The following is a 14,818-nucleotide window of genomic DNA, read 5'->3' on the forward strand; positions in this document are numbered from 1 at the left end:
CATCCATGTGAATAGTTTATATTTTATTAGAACAGTTTTCGGTTCCTCATTCTGAATTTAACATTCTTCAAGCATTCAGGTCCACTGAAAATTTTATCAGCTTTGCCACATGAAAATTCTTTCCAGGATGGTGATTTAATTTTCATGTTAATCCTTAAAAATGTTTGCAAATCTACAGCGTTAGTTTCAAAATTGCCATGTCTGAGTGCTCTTCATAGGGAAATAGCTTCTGGTCATGATGAGGCACTGCTTCCCATGGGATCCCAGCTTGGCCTGGAAATACAACATAGGTGTCTCAGGATGGTGGGGCTTGGGGAGACGACACCACCCGATATAGTTTGGGGCTGCAGGACAGGCTGGGGGGTATATACAAACCACAGACTTCTGGGCCCCATCCAGAATCAGCCTTCAGGGATGGGACCAAGAATTGAGTTTTTATTTTATTTTTTTAAAGATTTTATTTATTCATTTGAGGGGGAGAGAGAAGTACAAGCAAAGGGAGCAGCAGGCAGAAGGAGAGAGAGAAGCGGGCCCTGAGATCATGACCTGAGCCATCATGACCTGAGCCAAAGGCAGACACTTAACCACCCAGGCATCCCCAAAAACTGAATTTTTAAGTAGCCCATGGCAGCCAGGTTTGCTGCCCCTGCCTTCTGGGCCATGCATGTCCCTGGAAGGTCACAGACCTGTCTGGGTTTTCTGACCACACAGTCTGGCACTTCTTGGCAAAGGCCGGACATGTATCAGAAGGGCTTACATCTTCATAAGCACAGAGATCTGAAGAGCCCTTGGCAAGGATCATTTTGTTACCAGTTTTTTATGAGTGAAAATAATTACAAAAACGAAATATCAGGCATAAAAGTATAGAAGTGTTGGGGTGCCTGGCTGGCTCAGTCGGTGGAACATGCGAATCTTGACCTTGGGTTCATGAGTTCAAGTCCCACACTAGACCTAGAGCTTACTAAAAACAAACAAACAAACCCGTGTGTGTGTGTGTGTTATCCTGCCACCAAGTATAACAACTGTTAACTGGTGTATGTTCTTTCAGATTTTCCCCTATATGCATATTAACATGAAGATGATTATTTTTAAAAATACAGATGGGCTTGGAGCGCCTGAGCAGCTCAGCTGGTTAAGAGTCCATCTCCTGGGGTGCCTGGGTGGCACAGTCATCAGGCATCTGCCTTCGGCTCAGGGTGTGATCCCGGCGTTCCGGGATCAAGTCCCACATCGGGCTCCTCTGCTGGGAGCCTGCTTCTTCCTCTCCCACTCCCCCTGCTTGTGTTCCCTCTCTTGCTGGCTGTCTCTCTCTGTCAAATAAAGAAATAAAATCTTAAAAAAAAAAGTCCATGCCCTGATTTCACCTCAGGTCATGACCTCAGGGTTGTGAGATCAAGCTCCATGTTGGGCTCCCCACTGGGTATGGAGCCTGCTTAAGATTCTCCCTCTCAAAAAAAAAGAAAAAAAAAGATTCTCCCTCTTTTTCTCTAAAAAAAAATTAAATACAAATCGGCATATGTATTTATATAGATATCTATATAGTTTGGTACTTTGCTTTCTTCACTTAAAACTACAGTGTAGATATTTTTCACATAGTCCTATGCGGGGTCCAGGTGGCCTCTCGGAGACAGCAGCCCCTCCCAGGGCCCAGGGCTCACCCAGCTCGCTAGTGAACAGCTGGCAGGTCTCTGGGTTGCGGACGGTGAAGGCAATGTAGGCATCAGGAGCCTGCTGGTCCTTCAGGCTAGCAGAGAGCCTCTGTAGGACTCTGACCAGGGAGAGGACAGTTTCTGGGCAATACAGCACATCTGCAATGAAAATCCTCAGGTTACTGAAAGGGGCTCACTCTAGGATTCAGGATCCAGAAAAGAGGGTGCCTGGTTGTGCTGACCTCAGCAGGAGGGCCGGGGCCTGGAAACCAGCAGCTTTATTAGACTCATGCTATTGGACACAAAGAAGATGATGTAGTTAAAAAGGAAAACTCTTAGGAGAAAAAAAGCTGCTGAAAGACCCTGTAAGAAATAGAAAATATCCAGGACTGGTGTTCTTTAAAAAAAAAAAAAATCGATTCTTTGCCTATGGTCTATTTAGAAGATGCTTAATGAAACAAACCCCAACCAGCTCTCTGTCTCAGACTTCTTGCTTCCAGCGGCCTGCTGCTTTGTGAGCTGCATTGGGGGGTGGGGGGACAAACTCGCTCCCTTCAGTGTGCTTACATGGGAGGGTGCTGCTCAGGCTCTGAGTTCTGGCCACTGTGGGCCTGTGGGTCTCAGGGCTGCGGTCCAGGATCAGAGGCACAGCACTGTTAGCTGGATAGGGGACTGGGTGAGCTTGGTGGAGCACAAGGGGGCTGTTGGCCAAACACCCCTTGTCTCAAGGACCCTGTCCTTGCACTCGAAGTGGCTGGTCCCTTCCCTGTGGGGCTCATCTCTGAAAGACATGAGGGCATGGACCTAGGACAGAGACGTACAGGCAGAGCCCTTGGGGTCAGATGTGTAGAATCAGACAACAGAGCCATGCGCAGAGATAGAAGCAGAGCTCAGAGGGTGTGGGTATTCAGAGCTCCTTCTCGGACTTGGACACCACTGTGTTTTGACCCTAGGTCTGGCCCAGGGCTGGGTGTCTGTGACATGCATAGGAATCAGACATGGTCCTGGGAGAATCATGCTTGTCCCTCACAGCGCCGAAAAGATAGGGCTGCCAAGGCTGTTTTGGTCCCACATCCGAAGACTGGGTGGTGGTGGAGGTGGGGCTGGCGTTCAGCTCCCTTGGTTCATGGGGCTGCTCTGGCCATTTCATTCAGGTTCTAGAGAGGGACATAAAAATCTCTCTACTCGGCTGCAGCTTGGCTAATAGGTCAGATGGCTTTGGTGACCTGGGGCCTGTTCTCTTCATCTCAGGCTCTGCTGAGAAAAGCTGGGTTCATTTATCTGATGGAATCATTTTAACAGGAGTACATGTGACCACTGTGTCAAATGGGAGGGCTGTGACTTTAGGGCATCGAAGAGGCATGCCCTGTAGTTTGACGTCACCCTGAAGGCCCACCACGGCCCTTCTAGAAATCTCATCATTCCTCTGCCCTGGCAGTGTGCACTGTCCCCTTCCTAGAGCTGAGAGCTGGGTGGAGCTCTTCTAGTCGCCCGGGGGTGGGGGGCAGTACCTGCTGCTATGATTACATCTGGCCGTAAGGCAGCGAGCTCAGGGGCTGTCACAACGTCCCAGTCCAGCTGGGCCACAATCACCCTGGGGCTCTCTGAGTTGTAGGCATTACGTCCTGGGTGCCTTGCAGGGTCAGCGGTATCTGGTTCCAACGAGAGGCCATTGAGAAGGATGTTTCCTCGGAGCTGCTCAAGGACACAGGTGTGACAGTCGCTGAAGACATATGCACTGGGACAGCACGTCTTGCAAATGGCCAGGCCCGTGAGGCCAGCTCCACTGCCGAGCTCTAAGACAGTCCTGGGTGGGAGAAGGGGGCCTGTGTCTGTGACCATGCTGGGGAAAACCAGCCTCCCTGCCCTGCACGCTGAGGTCACCTGTGAGCAAAGGCGGCCGGGTTCTCTATGGCCCATTCTGCGAGGTAGAGCGCGGCGTCCCACGTGACCAGGCCGGTGGTGCCATGGGAAATGATGGCTGTGCTCTCAGAGAGTGTGACCGAGTCTCCAGAAGGCTAAGCCAAGACAGGGAGAGAATTAATCCAGCTACCAGGAGACAAGGAGCTGATTTAAAAAAGGAAAACATCACAATAGGTGGATGGCTAGATAAGACTGAAACATTCTGCCACAGAATACTACACAGCAATGGAAAGGAACAGGTTATCACTGTACGCGCCACCTGGATGGGTCTCGAGGGTGCTAATGCTGCACGAAGGAAGCCAATCTCAGAAGGCCACACACTGTGTGATTCCATCCATCTGACCTTCTCAAAATGACAGGATTGTGGAGAGGGAGAACAGATCAGTGGCTGCCAGGGTGGGGTTGGCCGGGACCAGGGACAGGGGAAGCCCGAGGGACAGAGTAGGTCAGTATCTTGATTGTGGTGGTGCCCACACGGACCTGCACGTGTGATAAATGAGGTACACTGACACAGGCACCGTGTGTACACCCGTGTCCTGGTTGTGATGCCATACAAGTTAGGTCCCATGTTTCCAATGGGGGAATCTGGAGAAAGGGCACCTCTCTGTACTGTTTTTGCAATTTCTGTGATTCTGTAATTATTAACAACAACAAAAAGTCACAACTCCCTGGCATCATGAGCTATATGTGAAAAGTCTCAGTGTGTGGGGCCTTCCTCAATTCAACCTCTTATTTGGGTCTTGGGAATTCTCTGGCCTTTGAACTTTCCTGTTGCCCTCAAAGCAGGTGGTTTGCTGGCAAGTGCTTCATGGAAGAGGTGGTTCCGAAATGTGTTCTCCAAAGCGGGGCTTCTGAGCATGGCAACTCCAACATGCTGTTACCCGGGGGTGGTTTCTGGCAATCTCTGAGCTCACAAAACTCATATAGGAGACCCCAGTCTCTGGAGTACTATGAGCAGTCATTTGTTCATTCATTCATCCACACATTTTCCCTGAGCACCTACTATGGTGCTGCGGATTCAGATATGACAAGATGAAGTCATTCCCTGTTCTTATGGAACTTCCATGCCAATGGGGGAGAAAACCATATTAGACAAAGTGATTTCTCAGTTTTCATTGCTATGAAGAAAATAAAAAGGTATACCTGATAACAGAGACTGGGGGTCTATTCCACATAGATTGGTCAGACACAGCCTCTTTGAGGAGGTGTCATGTGACCTGGGATGGGAGTATAAAGTAGAAGTGAGGCATGTGAGGTTCTAGGAGGAGAGCATTCCAGGCAGAGCAGTTGCAAAGGCCCTGAGGCAGCATTTCAGTTGGTGAATTCAAGGAAGGCAAAGAATGCCAGGGGTCTGGAGTGCAGGGAGAGCAAGAGGAACTAGATGAGAAGGCAGGCTAGGACAGGGCACACAGGGCCTGGCAGGCCACGTGAGAAACTAGGATTTGAGTCTGAGTATGAAGGGAAGCCACTGGCAGGTTCTGGGTGGTCGAGTGACATGCTCTGATATACCTCTTATATCAAGGGGAGCACTCTGGGGGTTCTGGGAGTATAGTTTTGAATCTTCCTTAATACCTACATACAAATAGAGTAGGGAGATACGGACAACATTAAACAAAACCAGGTGGAACCAAAATATCAACAAGTGGGGGCAAACCACCAATAGACACAAGACCTGTGTGTTCCATGTGTCTGAGCAATGGGGCACACAACAGGCCTGAGGACAGAACCCCAGTAGTCAAGTGTTCACTGGAAATGCAGGTGCCAGCTGTGAACCACAGCCCACGGAGGAGAGAACTTGCTGCTCTAGTCATCGGGGGTGTGAGGGACCCGAGGTGAGACCTAATGGCACCCAGAAACACTATGAAATGTGTGACAAGAACAGAAAACATTTCAGACATCAAGGTACATGAGAGGAACATGAGAATGAAAACAAAACAAAAAAACAGATCAACCCATTAGAGAATCAGGAGGTGAAAAGAGTGAAATTTAAAACATCAAAAAGAAATTAAAGAGATTGTTAGGGGCTGACTGTGCCCTCCCCCCAAACTCATATGGTGAAGTCCTAACCCCCAGCACCTCAGGACGGGGACCTCATTTGGAGATAGGGTCTTTTCAGAGGGAATCAAGTTAAGATGAGGTCATTAGGTGGGCCCTAACCCAGTAAGACTGATGTCCTTGTAAGAAGATATTAGGACACAGGCACAGAGGGAAGATGATGTGAAGACACAAGGAGAAGACAGCCGTCGACAAGCCAGGGAGAGAGGATGGGAGCACATCCTTTCCTCACAGCCCTCAGAAGGAACGAGCCCGGCCAGTACCCTGATCTTGGACCTCTGGCCTCCTGAACTGTGAGATGATAAATTTCTATTGTTTAAGATGCCCATTTTTAGATACTTTGTCACGGAAAATGAAAGCAAAGAACAAATACTAAAAATTGTAATTCGGGAAAACATTCCTGAAAAAAACAAAAAGATTTGAAATAAACGTTGAAGGAGTACACAATGCATCGGAGATCACTGACCCAGAGCAATCAACCTCAAGATATATTCTACTAAAGTTCTGGACTTTAAAGGGAAAAGTCCTTTGGCCATTTAAGAGTAAAGGGCACGGGGCACACACAGGAAAGACTACTAGGTTATTACCAAGCTTTTCTACAGCAACACTTCATGCCAAGGAAGATGGAGGAACATATTTAAAAAATTCAAGGAGAGAGAAAAGGGCACATTTTAGAGCTTTGATAAGGACACAGTTTGCAATGGACTGTATCCCTTCTGGGTATGGTAAGAAACCAATTTACCGTGTTGACAAAGCATCAAGTCTGTAGCCTGCTTTTCCTCTATGGGCTCAATCAGTGGGTAACAAACAGTGGATAAAGGGAGGCATCTCATAAAATTTCTCTAGCCAATGAATGAAAACAAAGTGACAGAATTAGAAAACCACCCGTTTGTATTCTCCAATGAATTAAAGAAAATAAGCTTTGAGCATCCATAACTGCTATCATAACAGATAGGATGTGCCTCCTATAGCCTCATGTTGTATTCTTGCCAAAGGGATCAAGCAGATGTATGTCTGTCTGGGCCTCTGAATCCAGCCACCCAGTCAGCACGAAAGAGGATGGAAAAACCAGCTGAGCAGCACCACACACAGGGGACTGAATCCAGCCTGTGGAAAGCAACACAGGCACTGCCAGGGAAGAAATAGCTGGAGGGGGACCTGCACATGAAGGGAGACTTCAAACCAGACCAAGTTGATGGGCCAGACAAAAGGCTGGTGTCCAGAGGTGCACAAGGGCGGGAGAAAACCACAGAGTGACTACTCCAAAGGCATTGGCAGTTACTTTCGCAGAGATGGACGGCTTGTGGGCTGGCTGCCAAAGTTCTGTCCCTTGACTGGAGTAGTGGTTACCAGGGTGGCCACCTTGCAACAATTCGGTAAGCTGTACATTTTTTTGTGTGTGGCTTCCTATATCTATGTTTTATTTTATAATAAAAGGTCAGAAACAAAACCCAAGATCCCTCTAACTGTTGTGTGCTGAATGGATTTTTTTGTGGGCCAAGAAGCTGGAAGACCAGTCCAAGGGCCGTGGGATTTCCCAGGCCAGTGAGGATGGTGGCAGTGGGCAGCAGACAGAGACTGCTCTCCTGTAACACCTATCCATCAAGTATTTACTAAGGATTGAGCACCAGGTCTCTACTATGCAATTATGTGCATTACCTGACTTAACCCCCAGCCACCCCATAAAATAGGCACTATTATGTGTTGAAATGCTTGGTTTACTGAAGGGGAAACCAAGGCTGAGGTGGTTAACTGACTTCCTCTAAGACCTCAGAGCTGATGGGTCAGGATTTGCACCCACTTGAGACTGACTGGCGTCTGAGTTTCAACTCTGTGTGCAGGGGTGGATGTCTGGATCGTGCGGGGAGGGTGCCTGTCTCCTACCAGCAGATAGCTCCGGTGACACTGGGTGGGCTCCTCAGCCATCAGGACCTCTGCCAACGCCTCGTACACCTCGTCCAAAGGCTCCGTGTGGACAGCCTCGTGCTGGGGGTGGGCAGAGGAAGAGCTTCAGCCAAGATGTTTAAGTTGACCCTCAGGAATCAAAAAAACATTCCATGTGCTCGCTTTCACTCTGACGTGCTAAAAAGGCTGGAAGAGTTTTACCAAATGTGAATGGGAGATTTGGGATGGATTGACTTAATCCAAGCCACCTGGCATATAAAAAGTTCATTTTGCATGGGAGCTGGAGGGTATCTTGGTGTAGAGAGGGTGAGGGTGAGGTGTAGTCTAGGGCAGCAGAAATGGGACTGCATGAGCTGTCATATGACGGTGACAGAGAGTTCTGCCCTTCCATCATGATGCCATGGATGGATCAAACAACTGGTGCTTTTCAGTAAGCCCGGGCAAAAGCCACAAGGATGGGCACTCTACATGGTGCGGTTGGCTTCATCACTGGGCAAGCCTCTGTCATGCACCTCACAGGGGCAGCAGCAGGGTGGCCATGCTTCTGGTGGTTCTGGGGAGACCTACGGGCCACGACTAGATGCACATGTTGGTAAGAATCAGGTGGGGAAGCAACGGAGAAGCCAGGATTGTTTCACGTGCTAAGCTTGGGTGAGACATGGCCTGTGCATTCAGTGGCTGAACACAGCGGGTCTGATGCTGATCACTAAGGAATAACCTCTCTGAGGTCCAGTCTAATGTGAAACCCAGCAAGCTTAGGCTCATTTTTAAAATACATCCTGTATCAGTCAGGAAAAGAGCCCACATGAGGTAGTTCACTGGGGAGAAGAGGGTAAAGGGAGCTAATTACAAAGGTACTGCAAGACCTGAAACACCCAAAAAAGGGCAGTGTGGCAATCCAGAGACTGGCAACAGCAGGAACAGGTCAAGACCCTGTGGGCTAGCGGGCTGGTGGAGAAAGGTCGGGGGAGCTGGGACCACAGAGGAAATGCAGCTGCTGCTGGAGACCTCTTGAAGCACAGAGGGAGAGATACCCTGGCCTTTCTTCCTCCTGTCCCCCCGTAGCCTCTGACTGGTTGAACCCAGCCAGGAACAGTTACATAGGGAGTGCCCTGACATATTGGGGTGTGCAGAGCAGGTAAATGGCATGGGACAAATCCACGCTCCAACAGGCAAAGAGAGGCAGAGTCTACTTCTGGAGAGCCAGCCAAGTCCCCGGTGCTGTCTGGCTACTAGACAGTGCCCATTACTGACCTTTCTGATGAGCTCCGAGAGAAAGCACCGGGCATACTTCACTGATGGCGGATGCTTCACACACAGAGGATGTTTCACAGTCTGTGACAAAGGACACAATGTGAGTTGCTGGAAAGACCCCGACGTAAGTCTCCCATGAGCTTCAAGTGAATACAGGGCAACCGCCGTTACTCAATCCCTCAGAAAAGATGTGTACAGACAGAAGGGTTCTGGGTTCAGGTGACCCTCATGCATCTGAAACAGTCAGTCTTAAGATACAATTCCTTTCCTAAAAAAATTTCTCCACTACAGTGGCATAGGCTGACAGAACATTCTGGGCAGAACATGGGACACATGGACCCAAGCTAACACCCTGCTATAGACTGAATGTTTGTGTCCCCCGAGTTCATATGTTGAAGTCTAAACCCCAGTGTGATAGTATTAGGAGGCAGGGCCTTTGGGAGTGATTAGGTCATGAAGGTGAAGCTCCCATGAATGGGATTAGTGCCCTTATAAGAGACCCCAGAGAGTTCCCCCGGCCCTTCCACAGTGAGGACAGAGTTGTCTGTGAACCAAGAAGTGGGCCCCTACCAGACACCAAGTCTTCGGGCACCTTGATCTTGGCCTTCCCAGCCTCTAGAACTGTGATAAATAAATTGCTGTTGTTTACAAGTTACCCAGTCAATGGCATTTTGTTATAGCAGCTTGAATGGGCTGTGCCACCCCTTCCCAGGGCAGGCAGCATGAACTAGTTTTTAGTGGGGACAATTGTGGGATTGTCTGGCTCTGTGGAAAAGGTGAGAGCCAAACAGTGGGAACAGGCAGACTGTTCTTGCTTTCCTGGAGCTCACACACCAGGCTGAGGATGAGTGCTATGATGGCTGGGACAGAGGAAGATGGGCGCTCTGCCTGGGATATGGTGGAGGGGAAGGGCACTCTTAGGGGTGACACTTCAGCTGATGTCTAGAGAAGCAAAGAGGGGATAGTCTTTGGAGGCTCAGAGGCAGGCATGGCCTGGCATTTTGGGAAGGAGGGCAGGGCAACAGGGGCAGAGAGAGTAGGGGCCAGGTCACGTGGACTGACATGACTTTACTCAAGGGCAACAAAATACCCACACAACCCTTCAGAGGCTTTCTAGTTGGCTGGTGTTAGGTTTTAGCCTCAGGGTGAAAATCAGAGTGGGCTGCCCCACAAGGACCTCAGAATCTCTGAGCTCACAGTCCTGAATGACTTGGTTGCCCTAGCCATGGCTGCATCTTTCCCGTGTGGTGGTCAGACAATCTTGGTTCACCTTCCACACAGGAATTCTTAATCTAGGCTTCTTGAATGGGCTTGGTGGTTGGAGGGGTGTCTATAACTCCCTTGAATTTGTACACCAAATGTATTCTTCTGGTCCTCTTTTTTATGGGGCTGGGGTGAGAACAGGAGAGTCCAGAGCTTTGGGTTTTCAGAAGGGTTCACAATCCTTAAGAGGGTTCACAGCCAGGATGCAATGTGATCTCCACTTGATCCACACGGCTAGGGTCAGGGTGGGGCAAGGCCAGGCAGAGCGGTGGTCTTACCTCTACCCTTGCCCAGATGTACCTTAGAATTCAAACCCTATCTCAGAAAAGCAGAGCATATTTACATCTAGAAGAGACACGAGTGGGCAAGACTTGCCTCCTTATTTTTTCCTTAAATGTAAATGTAAAGAAGAAAATCTTTGAGCAGCTACCAAATGCTAGAAGATGTTCCCATAGCTGTCATCTTGGTTTTCATTGTGGATGCTTTCAAAAACATCTCCCAGATTCCCTCCTCTCATGCAGATTTTTGTATATTTTAATGTCTTCATCTAAGAAAACAACAGAGCCAGAGCTGCCTGAGGTGCTGCCACCCAAATACAGTGTCTTTCTTTTTAAAGGATACGAGTGCGCCCACTGTGTTTCTGTCATGTCTTCATGGGCAAGTCAGGAGGATGGTGATGCGACCCAGTGATGCTGATTCTTACCTTCTGCAAAATATTCAGCAGCAGCTCAGGACCTGATGAGTCCCTTAATTTCTCTTCTAGGCTCTATTCAGAGAGAGAGAGCAGAGGGGAGAGAGAGAGAAATCTCAAGGGCATTTTCACGGGAACATTAAACATGTAATAGGACATGTTAGCAAAGTGCTAAGTGATCTCTCCCCAGGGACCTGGGGCCAATTGGAATGGAAGCCACAGGCTGGCTGAAAGCCTGAACTTGAGAAGTCCTGGGTTACACCTGGATGACTCAAAGAAAGAACATGAGAAGACAGACTTGGTTTGCATTAGCTCTGGCTGCTGAGGCTCACCCAGGTCACAGAGCAGCTCTGTGGCTGAAATGCTCAACCGGGAATTACAGGAGGAGCCATGACATTGACACCTGATGGGCTCACCTTGGACTTGGCAGCTGAGTTAAAATGGACATACAGGCCAGGACAGGCCAGGTTATGCTGTCCTCTCTGACAGGAACTCCAGCCCAGCAGTGAGGCCAGGCTCTAGAAGTAGGCAGACTGGTCCTGGCTGGTATGTGGTATCAGGCAAATCACTTTATTTCTCCACAGTGAGTTAGGCTCTAAAAGGCCTTTAAGCCCTGGCCTAGCCCCTCTCTCTGACCTTGTCTGCCACCACCCCTGGCCTCCTTGCCATTCCTCAACTGCACCAGCCTGTTCTCATTGGAAGGGCCTTCCCACAGCTGGCTGCTTTACTTTTCAGGTTCTGGCTCAAATGTCACCTCTTGGGGGAGGCCTTCCTGACTCCCCTACTTTGATGATACATTTCCCTGTTTTATTGACTTTACAGCCACCGTCATCTCCTGGTGTTTTCTTGCTTATTCATTTACCTGTTTATTCTCTGGCTCTCCCACCCAAGCAGGGCCTCATCTGTAATATGTACTGCTGATTCCTGGTGCCTGGCTCATGGAAGGCATTCAGTAAATATTTCATGATGGACTTACCATGAGTTAGGCACTGCCTCAGGTCCTTCAATCTTCTGTAATTCTGACAGCAGCACCATCATATCCCCCACTTCATAAGAAAACTAAGGTATAGGAGAGTTGTAGTCACCTGCCCAAGGTCACACAGCTTGTATGGGATTTGACCAGGATTCAAAACAGGCAGGCTGGATCCCAGGCCTGAGCTACCCACTGTTGCACTCTACTTCTTCACTGATCAAGCAATCTTTCTGGTCAAATGTGAATGGTAATAATAGTACCCACTGCATGACTGTTGTGGGCCACTCTACGTAAGCATTTATTATGGTCCTGGTACAGAGTAAGCACTCATTTCATGTGAATAATTATAGTCGATCTTGAATTGGGACCCATAGATGCTGTTATGAAGGTTTACATTTTGGGTTAAAAAATGAACACAATCCTTTCTGACCGGAAAGATCTCTCAGAATGCTAAATGGGTTAGGTCGATGAGACACAAATGACTAACCACCACCCCTTAAGATGGGGCAGACTTGGGGGAGGAATATGTACCCAATCTGAGTCATCCCAGTGAGCTCATTGCACATGAATTATGAAGGAGGCAGCATCATTAAGGCCCCTGCATTGGCAGAAGGAAGCTGCTGCCATGGTCATTTGCCTGTGCAAGAAGGGCAGGTCTCCAGGGCGGAGGGTGGGGGGTGGGGGGTGGTGTGGTGAGACTGCTTTCGTCTCTCTTCTGGCCTGTTTTGTACCTCCCTGTCTCTTCCATCACAGGCATAAGGGCCTCAAACTGCCTCTGAGAGGATTTTGTCCAATGCTGATGGTACAGATGAGAACATCGAGGGGAGGGGCGTGTGGCGTCTGTGACTTGGTCACTGCTCTCATGGCAACTGGTCTTCCAGTGTCCTGAGGACGCTGACTGTTTAAATGGGCAGGCAGCCATGGCTAGATTAACAACTGGCTAAACAAAAAAAGTAATGAAATTTATCGTGAATTGTCCCTGACCTAGCACCCGAGTGACAAAGGGAGTTAGGAGGAAACCCCGCATTCCTTGAATTCGTGGACTCAGTGTGCAAAGGCAGCCGAGGACGGGAAGGGCCAGGAGGGAGCAGAAGGCCGAGTGCAGGCTGGGCTCCCCAAGCGCGCGCAGGTGTGCCGCCTGCTGCCCGCCGCCACCCCGCGTGTCCCCGGCGGAGCCCCGGGTACAAGGACCGGACGCGAGGCCCCTCACGCGAGGGAGCCGACAACATCACGTGGCGAGGGGAAGGAGACTGGCGCCGGAGCCCGCCCCTCCCCCACCCCGTCACAGCCGCCCCCCACCCCGCTCTCCACGCGACCCGCCTCCCACCTGCCAGGGGAAGGAGCGCAGTGTGCGCGCTGCCAGGAAGCGGCGCTCGAAACTCGGTAGCAGGCGCGCGGCGTCCGCGCTCTCCTCGGACGCCATGGCGGGGCGGGGCCACGGCGTTGCCCGGGAGACAGGGCGGCAGAGGGGCGGGGCCCGGATGGCCTCAGGCGGGGCTGAGGCCGTGCGCGGGGTTGGGGGCGGGGCCAGGTGCCGCTGAGCGTGTGAGAGGCGGGGCCAGGATTGGCTCGGGGCGGGGCCTGAGGCTTGGGGGCGGAGTCAGGGCTTTGGCGCCAAGAGAGGGCAGGAGGCGACGGCTCTCTGGTAGCTTCCAGTCAGGCAAAGGGCAAGGTAATCATTCTCGCTGTTCCCGCGCCATCACGAGGGTCTTTTTGGCGGGGGCTGAGAGGATGGACGCGTAGCTCCATCCCTGTTGAGCTCCTGGGAGCGAAGGAGGGAGCGCAGGAGCCTGACTGCCCTCACGTTCCAAGGCTGTGTCCTCAGGCCCCGGGGTTGGACGCCTCAGGCCTTCGCCGCCCCTTCAAGTCAAGGTGCGGGTTCGCGCTTCCGGGTGGGTAGGTGGCGCGGTTAATGGGCGAGGGAACGTAGGTTCTCAGACCCGACCCACTAGGGCGCAGCAAGATGAATGGAGGGCTGTGAGGTGCGCCCCCCTGCCAGAATCTTAAACGGTCTGGTGGAGGCCGTGGTGGGGTTTAGTCCCCTCTGTGGTCCGCGTGCTCTCCACAGCGCGGTGCTCTGTCAGGGCAGCGACCTCGAACGGCCTCCGCCCTGGGAGCCATGCACTGAGGTGCGGTCCAGGGCAGGGGTGGGGGTGGGGTGGGCGACGAGCTTGGTGGGGTCAGCCTGAGGTCACGTCCTCTCCATGATCTCCTCAACAGAGGCAGGACCCTCCACTCCTCCGGCCTTTGGGTCTGCCCCTAACCCATCCAATCTTGCCTTCAGACACTTATTAAGCACCTACTGCGTGCCCAGTGCTGTCAGGCGCTGGGGATGCAAACGTGAGGAAAACCAGGAGGCGTCTCTGCCCTTCAGCGGCTCAGGGGTTTGCGCGGAAGTAGGCACAGAACCAATTATCAGACAGATATGTGTAGACGTACATGGCAATACCTGCCGTGCAGGTGAGCTCCCGGAACTAGGAGGACTTAACAGTAAAAGTTTGACTTTGTAGGGAAAGGAATGTGAAAGGAGAGTAAGAGGGCTGCTGGGGGTGGTGGGGATGGGGAAGAAAAGAAAAAAAAAATTATTTCTGTTAGCCATTATTGTATCTCGAGTGAAAAGCAGGATAGACAGCAACCCACCGGTGCTGCCTCTGGAGTTTGAGCTGTGTTCAAAGTCTAACGTTTACTTTAGCACATCTCTCATAAAACTCCATTTGGAAAAGTCCAGAGCTAATTTGCTAAATATAGTTGCAGAAGGTAGATGAGGGGGCAGATTAAATCTTATTACCCCTTTCACATGAGAAACACTGAGCTCTGCTCAGCTACGAGAACAAGAGAGGAGAATTAATTCTAACTGAATGCATTTATTCTCATATCTGTTGTTCTAACACCAGCACCAAGTGAGCTCAGGATCCAACATAAGAATGATTTGTCTTTTATTCCCTTGACACTGTTGATTTAAATAAAGAGGGTGGACTGTGATTATTGCTGTTTTTACACAGAATTAATGGTTTCTGGGTGTGATGTTGCAGAAATCCTCTTAGTCACAATATCCTGAGGTAGAATCACCTGAGATATAACAATGAGTCTCAACCAGAGCTGAGT

At 50.4% G+C, this 14,818-nt stretch overlaps 2 protein-coding genes across 4 annotated transcripts in view; both read right to left on the reverse strand.

The window, feature by feature from the left end:
• Positions 1–6: 6 nt before the first annotated feature.
• On the reverse strand, positions 7–13,152 carry EEF2KMT (eukaryotic elongation factor 2 lysine methyltransferase). 3 transcript variants are annotated; one of them, XM_026520370.4, is made up of 9 exons: positions 13,041–13,128; positions 11,717–11,799; positions 10,753–10,815; positions 8,787–8,867; positions 7,512–7,613; positions 3,534–3,667; positions 3,161–3,456; positions 1,659–1,808; positions 7–273 (listed from the first exon to the last, which is right to left on the reverse strand). In XM_026520370.4, the coding sequence occupies exons 2-9, from the start codon at positions 11,717–11,719 to the stop codon at positions 173–175; spliced, it is 930 nt and encodes a 309-aa protein (XP_026376155.1). In that variant the 5' UTR covers positions 11,720–11,799; positions 13,041–13,128; the 3' UTR covers positions 7–172. The 3 variants fall into 3 exon arrangements, with proteins under 3 accessions (XP_026376155.1, XP_026376153.2, XP_057171294.1); XM_026520368.4 differs by lacking the exon at positions 11,717–11,799 and having other exon boundaries at positions 13,041–13,150; XM_057315311.1 differs by lacking the exons at positions 7–273; positions 11,717–11,799 and adding an exon at positions 428–1,310 and having other exon boundaries at positions 13,041–13,152.
• A 237-nt stretch (positions 13,153–13,389) lies between these two features.
• Positions 13,390–14,818, reverse strand: part of LOC113270880 (ectonucleotide pyrophosphatase/phosphodiesterase family member 7-like) — a 33,484-nt gene continuing 32,055 nt past the window's right edge. The window contains exon 5 of the mRNA XM_026520489.1: positions 13,390–13,475. Coding sequence (XP_026376274.1) covers positions 13,390–13,475 — 86 coding nt within the window. The remainder of the gene's footprint in view (positions 13,476–14,818) is intronic.

This window comes from Ursus arctos, unplaced genomic scaffold (genome assembly GCF_023065955.2).
Source record: "Ursus arctos isolate Adak ecotype North America unplaced genomic scaffold, UrsArc2.0 scaffold_2, whole genome shotgun sequence".
NCBI classification, from domain to species: domain Eukaryota; kingdom Metazoa; phylum Chordata; class Mammalia; order Carnivora; family Ursidae; genus Ursus; species Ursus arctos.

Excerpts from the sequence above, each read along its gene's own strand:
- EEF2KMT (XM_026520368.4), bottom strand. The coding sequence starts at position 13,136 with ATGGCGTCCGAGGAGAGCGCGGACGCCGCGCGCCTGCTACCGAGTTTC. Across the intron at positions 10,816-13,040 it reads TGCGCTCCTTCCCCTGGCAG|AGCCTAGAAGAGAAATTAAG; the intron begins GTGGGAGGCGGG and ends CTCTCTGAATAG. Across the intron at positions 7,614-8,786 it reads TCTCGGAGCTCATCAGAAAG|CACGAGGCTGTCCACACGGA; the intron begins GTCAGTAATGGG and ends GCCCACCCCCAG.